Raw genomic sequence first — 23,814 nt, forward strand, 5'->3', positions numbered from 1 at the left:
CCTCACTTCAGAATGATCTGCAGATACTGGGATGTTGGAGGAAGTCAAGAGATGAATTGATCATTTTATGCTTATATGTTACTTTGGAATATAAGCAGAATTCAGGCTTCCAGGCAGTAAGGAAGCAGCATCTGTTTTGCTTGTCCTGTGCTGGAGCACCTGCAGGCAAGGAGAGGCTGCTTTTTCCTGAATGCTGTGACTCTGTTACATTTCAGCCTGTCTTGCTGCTGAGCAGCCTTGTAAAATGCAAGATGCACAGCCTTCGAGCACCCAGTTTCTGGGGGCTATCACAAACGTGTTAATTAGTTTCATTGTAATTTGGCAGGTATTGTATGCTTGCAGTGTACTGCTTTGCTTCAGGCAGTGTGGTAGGAATCTGAACCTGTGGCTGGATGTCAAGGGACAACGGGGACTTGGGAGTACTGGGGTGAGCAGTGTATGGAACTGAGAGCAGTGATGGAGCAGGGGATGTGTGAAGTCCTGGCTTTTTGGCCTGAGGATTTCTGCTGGTGCTGGTACTTGTTGAGCTGAAGGGTAGAGGTGGCCGGAGGTGCTGTGCAGGGTTTGGTTAGCAGGGAGAGCTGGCAGCAGCAGCACGGTGATGGGATGCAGAGGTCGCAGCTGATAAAAGCTCATCACAGGTGAACTGGCTCTGAAAAGCTTTGTGTCCTGGCCTGAATGTAGGAACGTGAGCTTCCCCCAACCCGAAACAACAAACCCAAACAAAAACCGGCCATAAGGCAAGGTTGGACTTGCTCAGGTCTGTTCTGCCAGCTGTCCCGGTGGACACTTGCATGCAGGGAGCTGCTCTGAGCTGCTCAGTGACCAGAAGTTCCTGGCTGCGGTGGAATTAATGAGCGTTTTCTTACGGGTTGTTTGTCTAATTGCTCTCAATCACAATGTCCTACAAATAGGTACGAAACTCCCGGCGTCGCCAAAATCGGAGGTGAAAACGAACCTTTGCTGATGTGTCTGCGAGGAAGGCAGCCATCCTTGGGCTTTGGAAGGCTTCCCCCCCATTCCCTCACGTCTGTCAGCACAGCCCCTGGCGCGGCAGAGGCCTGGGCAGTGGCTGGGAGCCCTGGGAGCTCTTGGTGCGTTCGCCAAGTGAGATGGAGATTCCTTTTGCTCTGCTGTCCCGTGAGGTTCTGTCTACCAAGGGCCAAATGGCGAGGCTGCACCTGGTTGTGCTGTAGTGACAGTAGGTTATTAAACAGTCCTGTGGTGTTACTAGATAGCCCAAGCTGACACATTAACACGTACACTTACTTGGGATATGGTAATGCAAGTGAAATTCCAGTCGAGCAGTGGGGGAGAACTTCGCTTCTCCTCAGGAACGGTGTGAAGAAAACAGAAAGAAAAACCCAAACCAATCAGACTGAAGTCACAGCTTGTGTGTGTGACAGCAGAATGCCGTGCTGCCGGCTGTGCCTGCAGAGCTGTGCTCCTTCGGGCGGCTCTGCAGGCAGGGCTGGCTCCTGCGGGGGGGGGGGGCGGGGGCGGGGGGTGCTGAGCTGCGAGGCGGGGGGTTGATTAATGATCAATTCCCTCGGGCAGCAACGCGTTACTGATTCAGTGACCGTCAGTGGGAGGCTTCCCTGGAGGGTGAAGGAGGGAGCAGAGGAACGATGGAAGGCAATTCCACGGTCGGATCCTTCACCCCTTTGCAGCAGTTCAGCGTTGCTGATCTTGTGGTTGTAGTGACTTACTTTTCCTTAAACCTTGCTGTGGGAATATGGGTAAGAGTGTTCTTGTTATTCAGCTTTTGCTTTCCTCTTCTATCATTTAGAATACACTTTTTTCCCCCATCCATTGAAGTTTACCTTTGTTGTGCATTTTGCATACTGTGCTGCATTTGCTCTGTTCTGCTGTGTACGCCCTCTGCTCCTCATCGCACATGGAAGGACTCCTCCTGCCTCAGAACGAGGTGGGCTGAAGCTGGCACAAACTTCTCCCCCATCCTGCTGCCCGCGAGCAGCTCTGCCCTTCTCTATTACAGGCTGTTAAGACAAATGCGCTGCTCACCACAAAAAGCTCTCAGCAACCTGCAATTTGAGTCAAAGGCTCTCCAAAGCCACCTATTCTGCCTTGCAGAAAAATCCTGTCCAGGGCCGTGCCCTACGAGCCTGCCTGTCTGCCCAGCATGGAGGCAGCATCCTCTGCCCTCCCACTGCCCGCTCTGGGGGTGCCCTTTACTGCTCGTGGCTCTGGGGATTTGGGGTGCAGCTGCTGTTTCATGTAATTATGCCGGAGTTGCAGAACTCCCATTAATTATCCAGTCTCTTGTCTCTTGGCTTCTTGTCTGGCAGGCTGGGTTCTTGGTTTCTTGTCTGGGTTTGCAGGGAAAGTGTTCCGTGCTGATGCTTTCTCCTCCCAGTCTTCATGCAGGGTGAACAGGAACACGGTCAGCGGTTATTTCCTTGCTGGCAGAGACATGGCGTGGTGGCCAGTAAGTAGAGACCTCGTGGTTCCCCGTGATGCAGCACTGCTTGTTCCTCATCCTGCCTTGTGCGGGGCCTTCGCTGCGGTCCCACACCGCATCCTTCTCTCTGAATTGGAGAGATGCAGATTTGAAGGGCGGTGGATAAAGAGTTGGTTGGATGGGCACAGCCAGAGGGTTGTGGTCCAGGGGGAGTGGGGTCCCCTAGGGTTCCATCCTGAGACCTGGACTCCTCAATGTCTTCATCAGTGACACAAATGCTGGGATGGAAGGTGTGCTCTCAGCGTTTTGCTGATGGCTCCACACTGAGCGGTAGCCTGGGCAGCCTGATCTAGAGGCTGGCGACCCCATCTGTGGCTGAGGGTTGGAACTGGATGATCTTTAAGGTCCGTTCCATCTGAAGCCATTCTATGAAACCAAGAAAACCCACCCAAAACCCAGTAGGGATGTTGAGACGAGCTGGACACAAGGAAGCGTTGGTTGCTGGGGCCAGACGTGCACCTCCAAAGGACTCTGGCAGGAGTTGTCCTGGCACAACATGCCCGAGTCCACACTGCCAGCAGCTCCTGCTCTCTCTGCAGATCGGAGCCTCTCTGTTTGCCAGCAGTGAGGGCTCAGGGCTCTTTATTGGACTGGCTGGGACTGGTGCTGCTGGGGGAATCGCTGTCACCGGCTTCGAGTGGAACGTAAGAAATGTCTTGTGTTAGCAAGGAGATGAGTTTTGTGAGCCATGTGGCTGCAGATAGCAGAGGAGTTGTGCAGAGGATAACCAATGCAGCCCCACAAATTCAGCTTACCTACATCATGCCCAGTGCGTGTATCATTATGCTGGAGTCAGCTCAAGCCCCTGTCAGCAGGGAGTTGGATGCTTTTGGAGCAGCAGCTTTGCATCATCCCAGTTGGGAGGTGGCTTTTTGGGTCACCAGTTTGCTGCTTTCCCATGGGTGACTTCCAAAATCGTGGGATTCTATAGCAAAACCATGGCACGTGAGGAGGTGGTGTTGGGATGCTTCTGAAGATGAAGGGCTGAGAGGGGCAGGGTCCTGTTGGCAGGGTGCTGGGTGGTCTCTGCTGTGATCTTACACACTTGCACCTCCTGTTTGGGGCCACTTAGAGAAACAAATGTGTGTGAAGGGGGGAGCTGGGGTTGGGGCAGGTGCAGTGAATGGGACAGCGCTGTGTGTTTCCTTCCTAACAGGCCACATATGCGCTGCTGGTGCTGGCCTGGGTCTTCGTCCCAGTCTACATCTCATCTGGGGTACGTGGATCTACCTAATCTCAGGAACATCCCCTGAACCCTGCACTGAGAATGCTGCCACCTCACAGAGAAGGTGACATGGGGACAGGATGGGGACAGCCACGGCTCCCATCCCCTCCCGCAGATCGTCACCATGCCTGAGTACCTCCAGCGAAGGTTTGGAGGCGAGAGGATCCGGATGTACCTCTCTGGGCTGTCTCTCCTGCTGTCCATCTTCACCAAAATCTCTGTAAGTACCTCTGCTCAGCTCTGGGGCAGCTCTATGGCGTGCCTCGTAGCAGAGAGGCTCTGGGTGAGAGGTGCTCAGGCTGCGCTGTACCCTGCGGTTTTATCCACGCTCCCGCAGCTCTGAGGAGTCCTACGGGGGATTACTGCACAATTTAGCAAGTGCTTCTGCCTGGAGGCAGCGAGTGGCTGCAGCAGCAGCTGCGTCCCCACGCAGCGGCGCTCCCTGCCCGCAGCTCCGGAATGCACAGCGCAGCCCAAGCCGGGCAGCACCGCTGCTGCTCCGCATCGTAGCCTGCACGGAGCCTCGGAGCAGTGGAGGGGGTCGGGATCTCCCCGCGTCTCTGCTGCTCTCAGCCGTGCAGAAATATCCTCTCCTGCCCATCCCCAGCCCTCGGTCCCTTTGTGTCCGGATGGAAATGCTGGGACTCGCCCAGCTCTGCCTGCCGCTCCCACTGGGACAGGTGACAGCATCTGTCCGGTTCACAAGTTGGGGCAATGATACCCATTATTCCCTGGTTGTCCTAATGCCTGGGAACCTGTCAACGCTCACTCCTCTTCCCTGTTCCCATGGTGCCCAGGGAGGGAGATGGTGCAGCATTTATCTTGGTGATCTGAATGTATAGAATGCTTGTATCGGAGTCTCTCCAGCTGATCACACAACAACTCCCCTTTCACCAAAGCAGTTGCTCTGCCATGGAGATGCTCAGCCCACACACCTCCAGCCCCACCAGTGATTTTGTCTGGAGGGGATGGATATCCCACACCCACCCTCATAGCGCTGCCTGTGGTGTTGCTCAGCCCATGCCATGTTTGTGCTGCTGAGCTTCCTGCGACTACTAAGCCATGCAGGACCCCATAGAAGAGGGATCAACCTGGCCAGGGTCACCTGGCATCTGGCACCACCCATGGTGAACCTATGCAGTGGTTGGGGTGACTGCTGGCAGATACGCCAGGTGGTGTTATGTGTGTCCTCTCCCTGGTGCTGTGCTCAGGGCAATGGGACTGTCACCACTGCTCCAATGACTCTGCTGTGGGCAGGGGGCACCACTCTCCCTCCTCCCCATTTACGGGTCCCCAAACCTCTGTGGTTGGAGCAGCCCAAAGCCCAGCTGAGAGATTCCATTCCCCTTAGCTAGGAATAGGTGAAGCTTTGCGTGAACTTTCAGAGAGCCCTGGAGACTCCTCCATGTCCCATGTAACTCATTCTGCCCAGGCTCAGGCTTGGCCAGCAGCTCCCCTTGGGAAGGCATTGGTGGTGTTGGGTAAGAACGGGTTTCCATGTGAGGTCACTGGCAGAGGCAGGGATCTCATCGGATTAGGAACCTGACTTCAAAGGTTTCTGCTCTCCTTTTACAGTTGAAAGGACTTGTTTTATGAATAGGTCATGCCTGGTTTTAATTAGCTTGTTTTTGTATTTGGGATGTCTTATTAACAACTCAGTCACATGTGCTTTTATTTTTTCCCACCGTAGCAACATTATGAGGAAGGGAGGTGGGGATCCCTCTGCTTCCTCATAGCAAAAGCTTAGACTCATTTGCAGACGACTGCAAAAATGCTTTGGCATTGAGAAAGCCCAGGTTATGAAATGTCTTCTCCAGGGCTGAGCCTTCGCATCTGAGCTCTGGGGCTCTGCTTCTTGTTCATCCCTGGAAATGCCCAAGGCTGTGGGTGGTGCCTTCTGCAGCCTGATGTGGTGGAAGGCAGCCAGCCCATGGCAAGGGTTGGGGCTGGGCAGGCTGTGAGGTCTTATCCAACTGACCATGCAGTGGTTCTATGATCTTTAAGGACTTTTCGACCCAACCATTCCATGGTTCTGAGACTATTGCACTGGGAGGAGATGGCTGGAGGCCCTTGGCTGGGTCTTTTCTGCCTTGTAGCTGGCTTGCAGTGTGGGGATGACTTAGTTGTCCTCCTGTAGGGCTGCTTGGGCATATCTGTGATATCAGGCTGTAGCAGGTTCCCATTTGGGATGGCAGGCATCTCTGAAAGAAGTGCTGCTGATGGAAGTTTTGGCATGGTTGCCACTGGGTTGGTTCCACTTCAGCAGAACTTACTGGGGTGAATTTCCTCTTGGTGCTCTTGAGGGCTCTCCTGGAGACATGGCCAGGCCTGGGAGCCACCTAGGATATGTAGCATCTCCCGTGGGGTGCTAGAAGGGACAGTGGTGGAAAGTCTGGTGCAAACATCATGGAACAGGCCCTGAACTGGGGGTCCTCAAGCTCATGGTGTAAATGCTCTTCTGGTTGGTTGATTTGTGATTTAGTTGGTATTATGCCTAACTGTGTGGGCTCACCTGGGGCAGGCATGGCTGCACCAGGTAGGAGCACCCAAAGGTGCTGGATGCCAGGAATGATGTGGCCCCCAGGTGGCACCAGGTGCCCATCTCCAGGACTCTGCAGGAAGCATGGTGAGATGCCAGCTGGGGAGCAGGGCATTGCCAGGTTAGGCCTAATCCTGTGAGGGACAGAGCACCGCTCACAACCTGTGTTGTTCCCAAAGGCTGTGGCACCCTACAGCCACACTCCTTGTCTCCATGCAGACTGACCTGTACTCAGGGGCTCTGTTTGTGCAAGTCTGCCTGGGCTGGGACCTCTACCTCTCCACTGTCCTGATGCTGCTGGTGACAGGGCTCTACACCATTGCAGGTAAGATGCTCGCCGTTTGGCTTCTTCAGTTGAACCATGACACTTGCACTCCTATTTTACTCTTCCTTGTGTGCTGGTTAGGGCTGATATTGCTCCAGACACAGCTCATGGGGCTGCTGTTTCCTGTGCCACCCAGCATTCGCTGGGCATCCTTTTGAGCCTCAGCTCGAGCAGTAACTCGGGTGTGAGCTCTCCTTTGTCATTACAACTCTGCTTTTGTAATCACTCCCTCCTCCTCTGTCTCATAGCTAAATGCTTTCTTGTGTGTGCACCTATTTGTAATCAGCTCTAATCAGCGCTTCTCCTATTACAGAACCATTACTGAGGCAGCTAAAATCTGAGAGCCCTTTGCCTAACCCGTTTCCCACCTGCTCTGCCTGCAGTGCAACTCGCTGCCATTCTCCTGCCCAGCTGCAGGGATCACATCCTGAGCATGTTCCCACGTTGGGACCGTTTCTGTGCAACACCAGTTGGTGCCTTTCCTTTGTGATTTGGGGATATGATGAATCAGAGATGGAAATGGGGAGCCCCCAGCTTGCAGTCCCACTCTTGCGCTGCAGAACCAATGATCCTTTCCAGGATATTATTCCAGCTTTTATTTAAGCTCAGACATTCCCTTCCCTGGTAGCTCCAGTGGAGATGTCCAGCAGTAAATCCTCCGCCGCTATCTTTTCCCAGCCATCAAAATAAGGAAATGACGTAATTATATCCAAAACGTGGTGGATTTTGCAAGACTCCGGTTTTGAGCAAATCCCACATTGGCTTTTCCCTGCCCACGAGGCTCACTGTGCAGCGAGGCATTCCAGTGCGTGCCAGCAGAGGTGTGCTCGCTGCGTCACCCCAGTCCTGGGCAGATTGCAGGCATGGCCGGGCAGCTGCTGGCTGGGGATGAATCAGGGACTTGGGTTGAAACGGGTTGAAACCCATTTTCTCTAGGCCCGCTACTTCTTTGTGTGCGTGGGGAGTCCTCTGGGGCTGTACGACCCGTGGGTGCACACAGTGCTGTGCTTTTCACAGGGGGGCTGGCAGCCGTCATCTACACTGATGCTCTGCAGACACTCATCATGGTCCTCGGAGCCATCGTGCTGGCAGTGAGAGGTAGGAGCTGGGAGGACTGCTGTGCCCCTCTTGCCCCGCTTGGACAGTCCCAGATAAATAAACTCAGCCTGAGAAGTTCGGTGGCCAAACAGCAGCAGTCACCTAAGGGAAGTCTGTGGTCTACCTGCGTCCCCTTGCTGATGCGTTTCCCCTCTGTGCCATTCCTTGTGAGTATGGCATCCTGCTGGTTCTTTTTGTGGGCTTTCTCCAGTGCTGGTGACCTCTTGGCTGTCCTCAGGTCCCCTCTGTCCAAGAGCTCGTTCCAGTGTTTGGCTGAAGCTTGGCCATCACTTCTCAGCTGGGTACAGCTTAGGTCCCAGATGCCCAGATCCTGATATGAAAGAGCCCATCCAGGCATCCTGCAGCGGGACAGCAGCAGGGCAGGTCTGCAGCAAGATGCGTGATGCAAACAAGTGAAAGGACAGGCAGTTGAGGCTTCACTTTACAGAACGGAGGAAAGAGAGGAAGCCCTCCCCTACTGAGAGAGGTATCATTAACAATAGATACCCCAGCAGAAGTGAGGACCTGTGCCAGGCAGAGGAGCTGCCCCAGCTGCTCCACACCACAGCCCACACGTCAGACCAGGTGCTTGGGTATCACTAATCACACTTCTGTCTGAAGTGCTAATTGCCCACAGGTCCTCTGAGGCTTTCCCTTGTGCTCTTGGGTGGCAATAGGAGGGCAGCAAGGCATGCCTGGAAAATGCCTGGTGGCAGCAACATGGCTAAGCTGTCTCCAGACGTGCTAACCCGCTCAGCAAGGTGTGTGCAGGGAGGTGGTGGTGCTGGGAGAGTGGCTGATCCAGGGGATCAAAAGGAGCCTGCTGGCCGTGCAGCTGCTGCTTGGTCTTGGGAGAACCTGCAGGCTCACATCCTCCAAGGGCTGCCACTTCCAGCAGATCCATCGGGCTCAGCTCGTAAAGGATCCTCTCTGTGGTTTTGCCCTTTTTGTATCTTTAGACTGTGGCAGACACAGCAATGCAGGCGTTGCTCATCTGCCAGGCTGTGAGCACTCTCCCCATGGGGGGCAGAAGGGGTGTGTGGATGCTATTGGCTGCACCTGGCAGAAGATGAGTATGCATGGAGAGATTACATATGCTAAAGTCCAGAGGACTGCTGAGGCTGTTTGGCAGCGGCTCAGCACCAGCACTGCCCTTGCTGTGTCCCCTTGGTACTGAGCACAGGGACACTGCACTCATCAGTGGGACTTTGCTCCCAGGGCTGGGACATCTTGCTCTTGCCCATTGGAGGGGCACTGCTCCCACTGCAGCCCTACATCTGCAGGCCGATTCCTTGCTGTACTGCCTTCCTTGCGTCACTCTTCTGTGTGAGCAGGCGTAGGTGTTGCGACTTGTCGGTTGACACCTTTGGAAAGGGAGCAGGTCCGCACCCCCGGGCGCGAATCTCTGCTTTCAGCACTCAACCTCTGCCTCTGGAGAGCTTTTGTTGGTGCCCAACGCCCATGCAAAGCTTGGGAGTCGCCGGTGCCTGGATAAACCACGCGCTGGAGAGGAGCCAGCACTGCTTTCATAAGAGCAGGAGGGGGTTGTGAATGCGCATTTCCTGTGCAATACTGGGGAGTGCTTTGAAAAAGGGGGTAATGGGGCGGCAGGGCTCCAAAAGCCTCAGGGCAGGAGGACAGGACCAGGGCTTATGGGTTGGTGCTGAAAGTGGCCACTTTTACCATCCCGGAAGGGTGTATGGGGAATGGGTATTTGCAGGAGGCGGACGCTGCCTGTGACTGGGAAGGATGCGTGGAGTAGAGTTCTGGGTCTCACTTTGAGCCTGATCTGTTTTGCTGTTTTGCAATGTGTTCCTCCTCCCTGCATCTGAAACTGCATCTGAGCAGGAGGGAAAACCTTGTTCTGTAGGAGCAGCCCCTGCTTGGTGTCAAGACCTTCTCCAGTCCTCGTTAAACCCCTTCCTCACCATGGCTAGCTGAATGATCCTCCTCCTTAAGCCCAATTGGGGTCCCAAAAGCTCGCCTGAAAATGGTGCCACTGATTCCCCATGACTCCCAAATTCTGCCATTGGCATGGAGCAGCTGCAAGGAGGGTTCATCCTGAGCCCCTCTGGAACAGGGAGGTGTTGGGGCTGAGGCAGAGCCCGGGGCTGTCTGGGCAGGATGGGATCCAAGGCAGCTGTGCAGGGCTTGGAGCTGCACGTGCTGGGGCTTGCTCATGGCACGTCACCCACAGCAGGGCTCGGGAGGAGGATCCCAATTCCTGGGAAAAGCACAGTGAAGAGGGGCGTTTTGTTGGGAATTTTGGCTGGAGGCTCATTAAGGATGGGGCTGTGCAAGGAGAACGCTCACAGGGGTAGAAAACGCTTCTGTGTTGGGTGGATACCTGCACCGAGGCACCTTGGGCTACAGTGAGTCAAGTCAAAGGTACCTAATCTTCAATTTTAATGGTTCTAGGTGTGTTTCCCATACTCTAGGAGCAGGGAGCTTTAATAACAGCTTGCTTTTACAGTACGAAGTCAAAAGAGGCGTTGGTCCCTTTTGTCCCAGACGTGGGTCACCCTCCCGAGGGAGGGCGGGCTGCAATGGGACATGCTGTGCAAAATGGTGATAGAAGAGTCTCTTAAATAACTAAAATAAAATATAATCACGCGCGTGAGCCTCCCTCTGTGGGAAGGGGGCCAACGAGGGGGCAGCAGCTCTCAGTAACGAGTTCTCAAGTGTTTTTCTGACTGATCCTGGAGGCAACCAGACAGCCTCCAACCAGCCTCCCCCAACGGTGCCTTCCAGCTTTTAATGCGATCGGAGGTTACTCCAACCTGGAAGAGGCCTATCTAAAAGCCGTGCCGTCCAAGATCGTTCCCAACACGACCTGCCACCTGCCCAGAGCGGATGCCATGCACCTCTTCCGAGACCCAATCTCTGGAGATCTGCCCTGGACAGGGATGACGTTTGGGCTGTCCATCATGGCCACGTGGTACTGGTGCACCGACCAGGTAAATGTAAACAAGATTCCCCTGCTCCGCATGGCAGAGCATCGCCTGCAGTCCACCCGCCTGCATCCACCCCTACTGCTCCTTCTGGCTGGTGGGCTCAGGGGGCTTCTTCTTGGAGTCGGTAGCACCTGGAGCTGCCATCACTTTGTTCTTAAGGTGCTTGGACTGGGACAGTTTGGAGAGTGGGATGCCGAGTGGTGTCCTCATCTCCTCGGCTGCCTTCTGGCTCTCGGGCAGGGAGCTCAGGGCTTTGCTTGCTGCCCTTGGCTTACTGGGGCTGAAGGCTTTGCCCTGCCAGTAGGGCTGGCTGCCTGCAACGGTCTTTTTGGGCTCGGTGCTGTCCCTTCGGTGCTTGCTGGCCCCGGGGGGTTTCTCGCACGGTGGGGAGCAGGAGGGCTCCTTGCCTTGCTCCCTGCCTGTGAGGTTCCTGGGCCGGTAGCGGTAGATGTGCGTGCCCTGTTTGTTAAAGAGCAGAAAAAGAGCAAAATATGATCTGTGATTATCACAAGGATGCTACATACTCCTAGTCCTCATGGAAAACACCAACAGCTGCTTGGTGCAATCCTGTGCCCAAATGTTTTCACTGTGCTGCTGTGCTGCTCACCCTCTGAACAAAAACTCTCCCCCTGATTTAGGCTTGTGGGTCACCCGGTGTGTAGAAGTGCAGGTCCCTATGGGATGGGGCTCAGAGTGGTTGTGGGCCCCCAGGGGTCCCGCTTCCTGCTGCAAGGGCATAACCCAAACCACTTAGTGAACTGGAGAGAAACCCAACCTGCACTGTGGACATATGTGTACATGGTTTTAGGGTGAGGTCCTACACCCAACAGCACCAGCATTTGGGATGCTGGGGATGCAGTCAGCAGAGGGGAGGCTGACACCGGGGGGGACATCTTGGTGACTCAGCCATGTCCTTGGCTCTCTGCAGGTCATTGTGCAGCGGTCACTCTCTGCAAGGAGCCTGAGCCATGCCAAGGCCGGCTCCATCCTGGCCAGCTACCTGAAGATGCTGCCCCTGTTTGTCATCATCATGCCAGGCATGATCAGCAGGGCTCTGTTCCCAGGTAAGGGCAGGCGTTTGGCCGGGCACCAAGCAGAAACCCCTGAGATTGGGTGCGAGAGTGAAGGGACCCAAAATAAAAATGTGTGGTGGCGTCGATGGTGGGAAATACCTACACTGTTCAAGATGGGAGGACAAACAGCAATAGGCAGCTGTGGAAAACTGCAGAATTGCCAAGAAAAGGCCTTGCTGGGGCCCATGGGTGGGCCATCCTCATTGTGCTGTTGCTGCTCTCCAACCTCAGATGAGAGGTTTCTGCAGAGCTAACCAGGGATGGCTCTGTTTATTGTTATTACGCATAAGAGAAACAATTCCCTGCACGTTTCCATCAGCTGAGCATTGGCTTTCCTGGTTCTGGCAGCACCTCAATTATCTCTCACAAAAAGGCCTGGACAAGTTATTGCAGGAACATGAAGGTGCCTGAGCGCTTTGAGCAGCGCAGTGAGGGCTCGAATGCTGGAGCAAAGCCCTGGGCAGGGAGCAGCGGGCGGACTCTGGACTAATACCCTCAATTCCCTGTAAGCACAGATTAGATGGACCCGGCAGCTCAGCTGGGGTCGCCCCCGGTGGCATCAGTGACATGAGCAGCAGTGACCTCCTGCCTGCTTCATGGAACCCTGGCTCTGTGGGTGCTGCTGACAGCATTGCTTGCCTGCGGCAGCTGCCAGCCCTGCTGTGCTGCTCCACCTCATTATGTGTCCGTGCGCTTTGCTTTGATGCTAATCAAAGCGTAAGGAGCTAGAAAACAAGGCAGGGAGGGACACGCCTGCATGCATAGTGTCTGTCACACAGAGCGGTGCCACTGCTGTTGGGTGATGGGATAGAGCTCTGGGCACAGCCCTGTGCCACGTGTTGCTCTTTAATTCTAGAAAGCCTTCCTTTTATCCAGCCCTTCCCTGTGCGCTCCTGGCTAGCTATGGCATGGCCACCATCCCCCTGGGCACCAGCACCTCCTGCAACTGCTGTGCTGATAAAAGGGGAGATTTAGATTGGATATAAGAAAAATGCACTGACCAGGGAAGCGGTGGACTCACCGTCCCCAGAGGTGTTCTGGAACTGTGGATATGTGACACTTAGAGACGTGGTTAGTGGGCATGGTGAGGTGGGTTGGGTTTGGTGATCTGAGAGGTCTTTTCTAACCTTAATGGTTCGGTGATTCTATTTAGACACGTGCTTTGGTGGGCATGGTGGGGGTGGACTGACAGCTGGATTTGATGATCTTAGTGTTTTTTTAAATTTTAATGATCTTATGATTCTGTGACCCAACGAACTGAGGCTAGACTAGGATATGTAATGTGGTGAAGCTCACGATGGCCTACCTGTGTGGCACTGGTGGGGTAGGAGCCGTTGCCATCCAAGATGGTGTGGGGCAGCACACACCTGATCTCCACAGCGTTGCTCCTCCTCTTGGCCATGTCCTCCACGCGGACGTGCTTGAGGGATGGGAGGCTCCCCAGGGGGCTGAGGAAAGTTCCTCGACTGATGTGGGGGTCACTGAGCTTCCTCTGGATGGGCACGAACTCCCCATTGTGAGTGACATCCGAGTTGGTTCGCCGCAGCGGCCCGTAGCGTTCCCTCACCTCAAAGTACTCATCCGAAATGGAGGAGGCGTTGGAGCGGCGGTAGCTGTGGTCAGCAGAGCTGCTGGAGCAGCTCTCCTGGTCACTGAGAGTGATATACTCCTCCTCCTCCTCCTCCTCCTCCTCTCCCAGCCCATTGTGGGCACAAGGAGGCCCCTTGTCCTCCTGTGGCCCCGCCACTGGGAGGTGGCAGCTGTCCGGTGAAGCTCTGCTGGGGTTCTCCTTTGGTTCCTGTCTCGCATCCACATGGTCAGCCGGCGGTGGCTGCACGTCACCCCCTGGGGCACTGTGGCTGTCACACGGTGTGGTGGCTTTGGTTGCAAGGCCGCCAACAGGGACAGTCCTTGGCTTTGGAACTGGGGGCTTGGCTTCCTCAGGTGTCTCCTCAGGTGGCTTCAAGTGGTGGCTCAGCGGTTGAGCGGCTGATGTTCCCACTGGCTTTGTCACCCAGCCACTGCCTTCAATGGGGCTGGTGGCCAGTGCCACAGGAGCTTCTGTGAGGACCTGCGGGGTCTGCCTCTGGCAGGGGGACAGCAGAGGTGGCTCCTGAGTTGAGATCTTCTTGGCTTCCAGCTCCCTGTTCTTCAGCATCTGCCGGTGCTGGGCGCTGGCCTGGGAGACGTCGCAGACTTTGATGCGGTTCATTTGTGAGAGCTTCACGTTCTTTATCTTGGGGTCAATGATATTGATGTAGCCCAAGACTTCGCTCCCAGGCTCCGGGTCGGGCTCAACCCAGGTGGGCAGGTAGTCAAACATGTTGGCTTTCTCCAGGTTCAGGAGGCCGGGGTGGATGAGCAGGGAGAGGTCTGCCGCCTCGCCGTGCCTGTCTCCCGCTGCGCCCTCATGCAGCCCTTTGCCTTTGTTTTCCCCCTTCTGTGTTTTGTCCTGGTTCTCGGATGAAGTCTTGCTGATCTGGTCTGCACTCTTAGCCTTCACCAGGGCGTATTTGGGGTTGATCAGCTTCTTCACCATGGCATTGGCAGGGGTCACCGGCACAACGGAGGGCAGTGTTACAGGCTCGGGTTCGGGCTCCACACCCATGGAGATGGATTTGAGGCTCACCCCCTTGGACATGAGGTACAGCTCCTGGAACTGCTTGTCAAACGCCTCCACCACTTGACCTGAGAGCACTGTGATGACATTCCGATCCGTCCTTGCTGCAGACCAGGTGAAGCTGGAATGGAAAGGTGTTGGAAGCTGAGCGCTTGCTGGTACACAAAGCACCTCTTGCCAACCCTGGCTTTTCCCGGGAGGGTTAACAGTGCTAGTGAGGACACGATCTTGCTATAAAAATTAACAATGATGGGATTAATAAGAAGCTCTAACCCCAAACGGGAATGAAGGCTCGAAGTCAGGAATTTGAATTAAAACACAATTTTTTTTAGTGTGGGCAAGCTAGTTTTTCATTTTAGTGTTGGCTGCTTCTCCTTCCTCAGTTTAGGTTAGTTAAGGACAGGGACTTGTTTACAAGTCTGTTTTTTTGTTGTGGCCAGAATATAGGAAATGTTCTATTTTTCATGTTTATGAAACGTGTCTTTTAGAGCTGAAAACACCAACTCTTTCAGCCAAAACTAACTTTCATTTGGACAAATTGGAAAACAATTGGGGTTTACAACTTGGGGTTGTAAATGTTTAACAGGAAAATCTGAGGTCAGCGTAGAGCTGGGGCTGGCTGAGCCTCAGAACTCCTGCTGTTCCCAGTGCACGGTGTTGTGCATTGATGTCATTGTGTCCCACCACTGCCCCAGTCCTGGCCATGGGATGGCCTTAGGATAAACTTAGGCTTCCCTTGTGATGTGGTCCTTTAAGTTAGGAGCTGGGGAGCAAGGCTGGGACAGGGACCATGTGGGTTCTTTGACATCAGCTCTATGGGGCAGGTGAGAGGGGACACGGCTGTTACCTGTAGGATCCACACATGGCCCGATCTCCATCCACAAACATGAACTTCTGGGCCAAAGCCCCTTTGAACTTGGTTGCTGAGCGCGTGAAGAACTCTGTGCCCCCTGTGCTGCGGACACGGAGGTTCTGCAAAGCAAAGGCGAGGAGCTGTGAGTAGGCAATGCTGAGACCAGGACTGATGTCCTCACACTGCCACCTCCCCACTGTGCCTCTGCCCCACTTGGAGCTCGCTCCAGCCCCACGCCGAGCCATGAAGAGCTGACGTTCAGAGCCCTGTGGTTGTTTCCCAACCCCACCGAGCAGTGGGCAGCACTCCTCGCAGTCTGCTTGCAGGAGACCTCAGCGATGAGAAGATAAAATAACTTGCCCAGGGCTGCGCAGTGAACCAGAGACCTGGCGCCAAGAATTTCCTGCTTTCCCCATGGTCTCCAACAGTGTTTTCTACCTCTTGAACTCACTCTGCCCACAGCCACGGGTAAACACTGCGTGATCATGCTGCCAAATACCTTCCATCTCCTATGATCTGTGTGAAGGGCACCATGCAGCTGGCGATTCTTCTCCTCCTACCTCCTGGGAGATGTACTGGTGTTTTTCTAGGGAACAGTGCTGACCTCATAGCAGTGCATGCAGGTCCAATGTCAGTGGTCTTCCCTTGGGTCTGCTCTGCTTCTAAATCCAAGCATCTCACCTTGGTATTAAGAGTGGATGAGCAAAAGCAGTGGGGCACCATTGGGAAAGGAGCTGTGAGGACATGGGTCCAGGTCTAATAGAGAGGACACCCTTCGATGGGGATAAAGTACTTTTGTATGTATGAGAACACTCTTATTCCTCCTGTTCTGCTGGGATGGTGGTAATGCTCTTGCTAAAAGCACTGTGTCATTGTTAGGTCATGCCCTTCATTTCTTTATTTATTTTGGCAAGTTTTATGTGCTGTCTGGAGAAGTTTGGGTATTTTTTGTGCATTTGATTTTTATTTTTATTTTTTGGAGCTTTGGCATTTTTGCCTAGTGCTGAGACTCTGGTGCCTGGCTGCAGGCGGTCTTTGAACCACTGCGAGCATAGGACAGAACTGGCATTGTTCAGTCTGAAAGGAGATTGTATTAAGTTGGGGACCAGCTTCTTCTCCCAGGTAACAGTGATAGGACCAAAGGTGATGGCTGTACATTGAGTCGGGAGAGGCTCAGGTGGGATGCTAGGAACAATTTCTTCTCCCAAAGAGCGGTCAGGCACTGGCACTGCCGCCCAGGGAGTGGTGGGGTCACCGTCCCCGGAGATGTCCCAGAACTGTGGAGATGTGGTGATGAGGGATGTGATCAGAGGGCATGGTGGGATGCGGTGGGGTCGTGCTTGGGGATTTTGGAGGTCTTTTCCAACCTGAATGGTTCAATGAAGTCTATGGTTGGTGTGGGGATGGGTACGGGAGGGTCACACCAGAGTGATGTCCCCATGCCTAGCATCCTCACGGTGCTGCCCTCTCACTCTCAGCCCAATCTGTACACAAAGGCAAGAAACAGCCTGCATTTTTCTTGGGTAACACCCAGGGAAACAAAGCTCCTGGCAGCAGGCTGCCAGCTGCCTTGGCCTTCCCCTTGCCGCAGTTGGGTAAGATCTGTTTATTTTATCTCTTCCAAAATGAGCGTGGAATGAGCGTGTGCCTGGCTGCCGAGCCATAGAGCAGCTCTGAGCGGGGCTGAATCACACCCCAAGCACTCACCCTTGCTCAACGCAGGACAGCCTTGCCCAAGCCACCTCACTAATTGCACAGCACAGAAGGCACCGAGATAACGACGTTCGTTTCGTTAGCATCTCCTGGCTTACACAGCAGCTCCCAGCCACTGCCCTAGTTTCCTCACTGCCTCCTGCCTTGCTGAATACCATCCCGGCAAATTGCTTGTGACAAGCAATATGTGGCAAATCACCACTTCCAGACTTTTGCCGAGCTCTGCAGATGCTCTCCTGCTTTTCCAGTCCTGCCAGCAGGCAGCCAATGCCTGAGAGCGTGGCGTGCGTCAGCGCTGGCTTTTCTGGTCTGGGAGCAGAGCCCTCTCCAGGCTGCAAGTAACAGCATAGGGAAGCTCAGCTGGTTTAATTGTCCTGAGCAGCAATTACACAGAGCTTTTGGACTCATTGGATGGGGAAGGTGTAAGACCTGGCTGGCTGGGTGCACTGTGAGTGCCACTGCAGTGTCCCTCCTGTAGGGCGCAGGTCCCCAGAGCTGGCACAGCATCACGGCTGTGCACCAACCTCCCTCTTGTTGGCAGTGCCGTGACGTGGCTGGAACGTGTTCCTGCTCGGCTCGCTCTCTGCCCTCACCGTAAGCAAATTTGAAGGGAGCATGTCCAGGCGAAGCTGCTTGGCACAGCACAGCCAGGTGACGTCAGGTGGAGAGCATCGCCCATGTACTGGGCTGCAGGCGTGGAGACTGGGAGTGGAGTCTGCGGCCCAAAAGTGAAACTGTGGGGTGCTGCAGTGTTGAGAACACAGGTATTGACCAGTGTCCCACTGCCACCCTGTCCCAGCACTGGGGGACGTGCTCCTCTGCCCCTTCCTGTCCCTCGTCCCTCTTGGAGTGTGGTGTTGGGTTTTGCTCTCATGCACAGAGTGTGGGGCCACGCTCTGGTTTGCTGTGAGGTAAAACGGGTAACAAGCAGTGTTACCTTTAGGGCTGGGTTAAATAGTAACCCCAACCTCCTGCATTGTGTGCAAAGTGCTCTCTGCTTGCTCTGCTTATCTCACCGAGGCACAGTCTGTACAGGGAGAATCTGCACAAAGCTGAGTCGCGTGCCTCCAGCTGCAATGTGCTCTATCAGCCCTGTCCTGCTTCTAGAGTGCAGATTTGGGCACTTAAGGCCAAGGGGCAGAGCCCTGAACTGCAAGGCATTGCTTATATCGTTCTGTTTTCCTACACCCAAATGGACTCATGCACCATGCAGGGATTTCTCTCCTCTCCAGCTCTTTCATGAAGAGGTTCAGGTTGGATATTAGGAACAATTTCTCCTCCAAAAGAGTGGTCAGAAACTGCACTGCTGCCAGGGAGGTGGTGGGGTCACCATGCTTGGAGGTGTGGCACTGAGGGACATGGTTATGGGCATGGTGTGATGGGTTGGGGTTGAGCTTGGGGATCTGAGAGGGATTTTTCAACCTTAATGATTCAGTGATTCACTTGTGTGCTTTGCAATATCCCCTGCCTGCACAGAGCACCACAGCAGTGGCAGTAGGACAGGTATGGCTCAGAGCCTCCCTCCATTCTGCTCTGCCATGTGGAGATCCATGTTCTTATCTTCCACCTGCTCTTCTCCATCCTAGATGTAGGCATCAGCTACAGGACAGATGGACCTAACTCCTCTAACACTGCTCTGGGACTGTAGCATGGGAAAAGAATTGCTCCTGGCCCTTCAGGAGCTCTCACAGCACTTTCAGAAGGAATGAGGCCAGTTTCCCCACTGCCTTTTGGCCAAGCAGGCTATGGCTGGAGACAGGGGAGCCATTTGTCTCATGTCCCGTGGCCACATCCCACTCAAATGGAGCAGCAGAGCCCAGCTTTGCTGCTAAGATTGAGGACTGTCCTTACCTTCAGGTGCCCGGTGTGCATCTGCGCTCGCTCGCACATTTGGAGGAAATGCTTCACGTTGGTCTCATCCAAAATGATGTAGACACCCACTTTCCTCTTGAAGCCCGCATCCAGGAGGTCTTTGAAGATGTCAACATCAGTGAACATGTCCATGACCACAGCGATGACCTGCAGAGAGGAGGAGAGAGATGAGTCCACTCCTCACTGGTAACAGCACCTGGCACGATATACAACACCTGTGCTGTGCAAATGCAGAGAGCTGGGATGGCAGCGCTTGCGTCCCTGTGCAGTGACAATGGCTTTGTCGCTGTCACAGAGCTGCCTTTGTACCTGGGACGTTTGCCACTGTGGCTGAGGTATATCCTGCACATGATGGAAAGATGCACCATCTGGCACTGGGAGCGGCACCAAAGGTCACCCCACACCCACAGGTTTTGTTTTCCAGGAGGTGTATTGGCCGTGGCACTGCAGGGCAGCAAAGGATGGGGCAATGGCCCTGCAGCCACGTCTGCCTCCTCCTCCTGCACAAGGTGGGCACAGCCATTAGAGATGCATTGGGGCGCTGGTGTATCATCGTGCCATGCTGGGGGACTCCAGAGCCCCCATCTCAGGGCACACTGCAGGGTGACACAGGACAGAAGGGACCAGAGAATGCTGAGTGCTTGCACAGCTGAGCACGTCCAGCCTGGGCCACTCTGAGCACTGCACTGCCTTTTAATTAGTGCCACAGGAGGTGGAGAGCTCTAATTATGAAGGGAATCATACATTAGGACTCTGCTGGCTCTTCCCTTCCTCTTCAGCAGGCGGCTGCACAAGGAGCAAAGCTGTGTGTCCCCTCCCCATCCCGTGCCACCCACTGCACTCGGGCATTTTGGTGCTGTGGAACCAAGAGGGGACCTCGCAGTTTTGCCAGCCTTCATCCTGTGGACACCTTCCTGCTTTCACATCTATCCTCCCCAGGCGCCTCCTGACGTGCTTCACCATGAAAAGAAAAGTCCTCCCCATATCAGTGAGGAAACTGAAAAGCAGGTGATGCTGCACTGGGGGCTTGGGATGGGTTTGGTGGCAGATGAGTTCCATCACAGACATCGGTGCTCTCTGTGGCTCTGGTCACGTCCCTGCATGCCTCATTCTATCTGTGGCATGCTTGCAAATCGGGGCTGATGGCAGTCACCAGCAAATGGTAATTGCAGGACTTTCTGGCAAAACCGGCGCTGTGGGCAGAGCGACGACTCCGCACTGGGGGTTCTAATGGGAAAAGTGCTTTGAAGGGGAAGGAAAGGTGAAAAGGCCCTTTGCTGCAGTGTGGGACAGCGCTTGGCAGTGTGCTTAGCAGGGACTGGCCACTGTTTGGGGAGTTTTCCCACTGTGGATGAGGCACTGCAGACAGAATGGTGCATGGCTGAGATACAGGCAGGGGACAGTGATGTCACCAAAGCCCTTTGCTGCTGCGTCGCGATGGGAAGCTCGCCTATCCCTTTGCCATTCATCCAGAGGCAGGAGCAGATATGGGACTTGGATCTAATGCTGGATGCTCCCCGTGCCCATTGGGTGATCCTTCTCTTTACTTTTCTTCCTGGGCTTCCAGAGTTGCTGAGATCTGTGGGACACAGCGGAGGTGCCAACACTGAGCACTGCATCTCCTCGGGCACAGGGCAGGCGATGTTGGATCCTTCTGAGCCGCTTTGATGAGTGCCCAGACTGCAGGATCGTGCTTTATAGAGGAAATTGCAGCTCTTTCTTAAGTCACTCTGAATCATCAGATAATAACTTTTGGGGCGCACCATGTGGGCACTCAATAAATTAGGCAGGCACCAACGCACAATTAGAGGAAGCGTGTTGGGAAGAGGGAGAGATGGGACAAGGAACACCAATAATTGCTCTCTCTCGTCGAACCTTTCATCCAGGAACAGCAGAAGGTTTTGTAAACAGTAATTAATAGGGCCTCCCAACCTTTGCTGGAAGTTGCAGAGGGCAATTAAAGCACCGCGATCCCAACTGGGAACCTCAGCGCAGAGAGGTCAGGCTCCTGGTGTCTCCGGTGGCTCTGTGCTGAGGTGCGTTCAGCCCCATTTCAGGTCAGAGAGAGCTGAGATGCAGTGAGGAAGAAGAGAGGAGGCTGCCCTTCCTCCCCAACAGTGCCGTGAGCTGAGCAGCCCAGAGAACAGCATTAGGGGCAGCGGCCATGGGGACGTGGTGTGCCAGGATGCCCAGCACTGTGCTGCATCCTTGGCCACAGAACTGGGGATGTGCCAGTAGAGCGCGGCCGTGCTGTTGGGATCCCGCCTGCCTGCTCCCCCCTTCCTTCCCACAGTGAGGAGCAGATCGTGTGCAGCCCTGCTTCAGCTCGCCCGGATTTGCCTCTTGGCAGAGCAAAGCCCTGAACGCGGCAGCGCTTGGCTTTGTTCGTGCACATCCGTGGGCTCAACCTCACCATGCAAGGGGCCTTGCTCAGCTGGATGGCCTTTGCTCTCCCTGCTGCGTTCACAGCCCGTGCATCGGTGTATGACAACATCTCTGATCATCCTCTGGGGCAGCCACCTGGGCTCAGCAGCGTGATTGTGGGTTCATCTGTGGGGTTCTAAATGGGGTTCCACTGAAGGGCTGGAGGAGCACATCTGCTGAACCCCAATTAGCTCCTTCTTTGCTTCCCCACCCTGCCAACTCCCCCCCTTCTTCCTCCCCGGCCCCACTCACAGGGAATTGCATCCCTGCAGCGTGGAGATGCAGCCAGGGGAGGTTGGGATGGTGCCGGCCCTGACTCAGGGATGGGTGACTCACAAGGTGCTGCCGGCGTAGGGGAAGCAATGAGCAAGCAGAGCCGGGCAGGAGCTGCAGAGCTGGGGCAGAGGCAACTGGAAAGAGCCAAAGATGAGACATTGTTTGTGATGGGAGAGGTCTCCTCATCCTCCGTCCCACGTGTGAGGCTCAGGCTCTAGCCCTGCCCTATCGTGCCATAAGGACATGGCTCACCACAATGCCCTGTGGCAGGAAAATAATGCTGGTAAGGACAGAGCACCTTGACTTTTGTGAGTGCCCAGTGCTGGGCTTGCTGGGATCCATGCCACCTAAAGCATCTCAGCCTGTCTCCTGGAGTCTGCCTGTTTTCCTGTTGAAACACCCTTGGTGTTGGGTGCTGCTCTCTCTGAACTGAATTTCTTTAAGGTTCAACCACCATCATCACGAAACTAATGGGCACCGGCCCCACTCTGCTTCCCTGCCAGGGCTGGGTCACTGGGAGCTCCAGTGGCTTCTGTCCACCATTGCTGGTGGTCTTTAAGGCTTGCCACCATGTCCTCCTTCCATTGTCCTCCTGCCCATGACATCAGCCTGACCCTATTGTTCATCTGCCCCAAATCTTTGTCCTGGTTTGCTGCCATGAGGAGGACAAGCCTCAACCCAAGCCTGCAGCGCTTCTCCTAATGCTTTTCTCCTACAGCCAGGATAGGGCTGACACAGAGCAATGTGCCACTCTGCAGCTGGACTTGATTCCTGCACCAGTGCAAGACCCGAGGCTTTGCCGCTTTGTCCCAGGGCAGAGTTTGGCTCCTCTAGTTCCAGCATGCTGCTGCACGCAGTTGCACTGTGCTCTGTGACCATGGGGCAGTCGGGACCAATTTTTCTTCCCCGTGGAGACTCTGAGATGAGCGACACGGCCACGGAAAGGGCCATGTTGCTCCCAGAGGGCGTTAGACCAGGCCAACAGCATCGTCTTCAGCAAAAACCGATGATTGAATATTGGTTATTCTGACAGAATACAGAAAAACCCAAATGCCCAACCCCGATGCCTTGGCCTGAGCAGAGGACAGGGACCACCTGGCTGAGCAGGACTTTGGGACCCATCCCGGTTGGGACATCCTGCGGCCACCCCCAGCCCACCGGCGGCGCCTCACCTTCTGAGCCTGGCAGATCATCTTCCGCACCACCTCCTTGATGTGAGCCTGGCCCTCGATGGGCGGCTGCATGTAGACAGTGGCACGGGTCACCCCGCGGTAGGCGATGGTCTCGGGCCAGCCGAGGTCCAGCTGCGGGATGGAGCGGTCGGACCTCTGCGGCCAGTACTCCAGGGATGGGGCCACGTCCTGCTCGTCCCCTTGGCTGTTGCGGTCGCCTTCGCTCCCCGCCGTGCTGCTGCCGTGGCGCGGGATGTACTCAGAGCCGGGGTCATACGTCTCCAGAGTGTCCAGGATCTTCTTGAGCTCCAGCTCGGAGAGGAAGTCCCGGATGTTCTCCTTCTTCAGGACCTCGTAGAAGGCATCGGGGCCGCGGGCGGCCAAGGCCTCCAGGGCCAGGCGCTGCTCCTCACTGTAGAAGAACTCGGGCTTGGACTCGCTGGACCTCCAGTTGACGTGGCTGTCATCCAGGCACTGCACCTGGGAGAAAGCCATGGCGATGGCACACGCCGCGTCCCTCCGCCAAGGGAACTTCTCCGGCAGTAAACACTGAATCAATTCCTCCCCAGTCTTTACGAAGGCGATCAGTTTTGCTTTGCCCACCCCGGTTCAGTGTGCAGCCGGGGACGCGGCTCCCTGCTCGGCCGGCTCCTGCCACGCCGGGCTGTGCGGGGAGGAGGATCTGGGTTCCTGCTGCGGGCAGAGCAGAGCTCGGCCCCGTGCGCACACACACACGGCCTCCTCTACCTCCGGCTACGCACTGCGCTCATTCTCCTCTCTTTCAGCGCAGTGAGAAAGCAAACCAAAAGAAAAAAAGGAAAAGAAACAAAGGAAATGAAACAGCTTCACAAAGTGCGCTCGAAGCGGAGTTTCTGGGCCCAAACATCGGCCGGGTCCCGGTTGGGCAGCGGCTTGGCGGTGCGTTCGGTGCCCGACGTCTGCGCCGAACTCTTCGGCATCTCCGCGAGTGACTCCCGGCTGCCGCCCGCACGCTGTGCCGGGTCGGACAGGTAACAGCAAGAAGTGAAAAGAGGAAAAGCAAAGGAGTGATTCATCGCTCCGCCCTGCCCCACCTGCGGTCACATGCTGCCTGCACATTCCCAGCTCGGCTCGGCCATTAACTCTTTCAGCCTGCGCTGCTCGCTGGGACCCCGAGCGCTCCTCCAAAAAATCAGCTCTGCCCTGAAA

At 55.1% G+C, this 23,814-nt stretch overlaps 2 protein-coding genes across 2 annotated transcripts in view; one reads left to right on the forward strand and one right to left on the reverse strand.

Moving 5' to 3' along the window:
• The first annotated feature begins 1,628 nt into the window (after positions 1 to 1,628).
• SLC5A10 (solute carrier family 5 member 10) overlaps positions 1,629 to 23,814 on the forward strand; it is a 29,127-nt gene continuing 6,941 nt past the window's right edge. The window contains exons 1-9 of the mRNA XM_042864515.1: positions 1,629 to 1,739; positions 2,378 to 2,449; positions 3,022 to 3,126; positions 3,639 to 3,698; positions 3,823 to 3,927; positions 6,466 to 6,571; positions 7,589 to 7,669; positions 10,421 to 10,626; positions 11,552 to 11,687. Of these exons, the coding sequence (XP_042720449.1) occupies positions 1,629 to 1,739; positions 2,378 to 2,449; positions 3,022 to 3,126; positions 3,639 to 3,698; positions 3,823 to 3,927; positions 6,466 to 6,571; positions 7,589 to 7,669; positions 10,421 to 10,626; positions 11,552 to 11,687 (982 nt within the window). The remainder of the gene's footprint in view (positions 1,740 to 2,377; positions 2,450 to 3,021; positions 3,127 to 3,638; positions 3,699 to 3,822; positions 3,928 to 6,465; positions 6,572 to 7,588; positions 7,670 to 10,420; positions 10,627 to 11,551; positions 11,688 to 23,814) is intronic.
• FAM83G (family with sequence similarity 83 member G) lies at positions 10,079 to 23,628 on the reverse strand. Its single transcript, XM_042864513.1, has 5 exons — positions 22,627 to 23,628; positions 18,734 to 18,901; positions 15,164 to 15,288; positions 13,003 to 14,437; positions 10,079 to 11,082 (listed from the first exon to the last, which is right to left on the reverse strand). The coding sequence occupies exons 1-5, from the start codon at positions 23,119 to 23,121 to the stop codon at positions 10,699 to 10,701; spliced, it is 2,607 nt and encodes an 868-aa protein (XP_042720447.1). The 5' UTR covers positions 23,122 to 23,628; the 3' UTR covers positions 10,079 to 10,698.

Source organism: Lagopus leucura, unplaced genomic scaffold (genome assembly GCF_019238085.1).
Source record: "Lagopus leucura isolate 7727_CA_CO unplaced genomic scaffold, USGS_WTPT01 Super-Scaffold_760, whole genome shotgun sequence".
In the NCBI taxonomy this organism is placed as follows: Eukaryota; Metazoa; Chordata; class Aves; order Galliformes; family Phasianidae; genus Lagopus; species Lagopus leucura.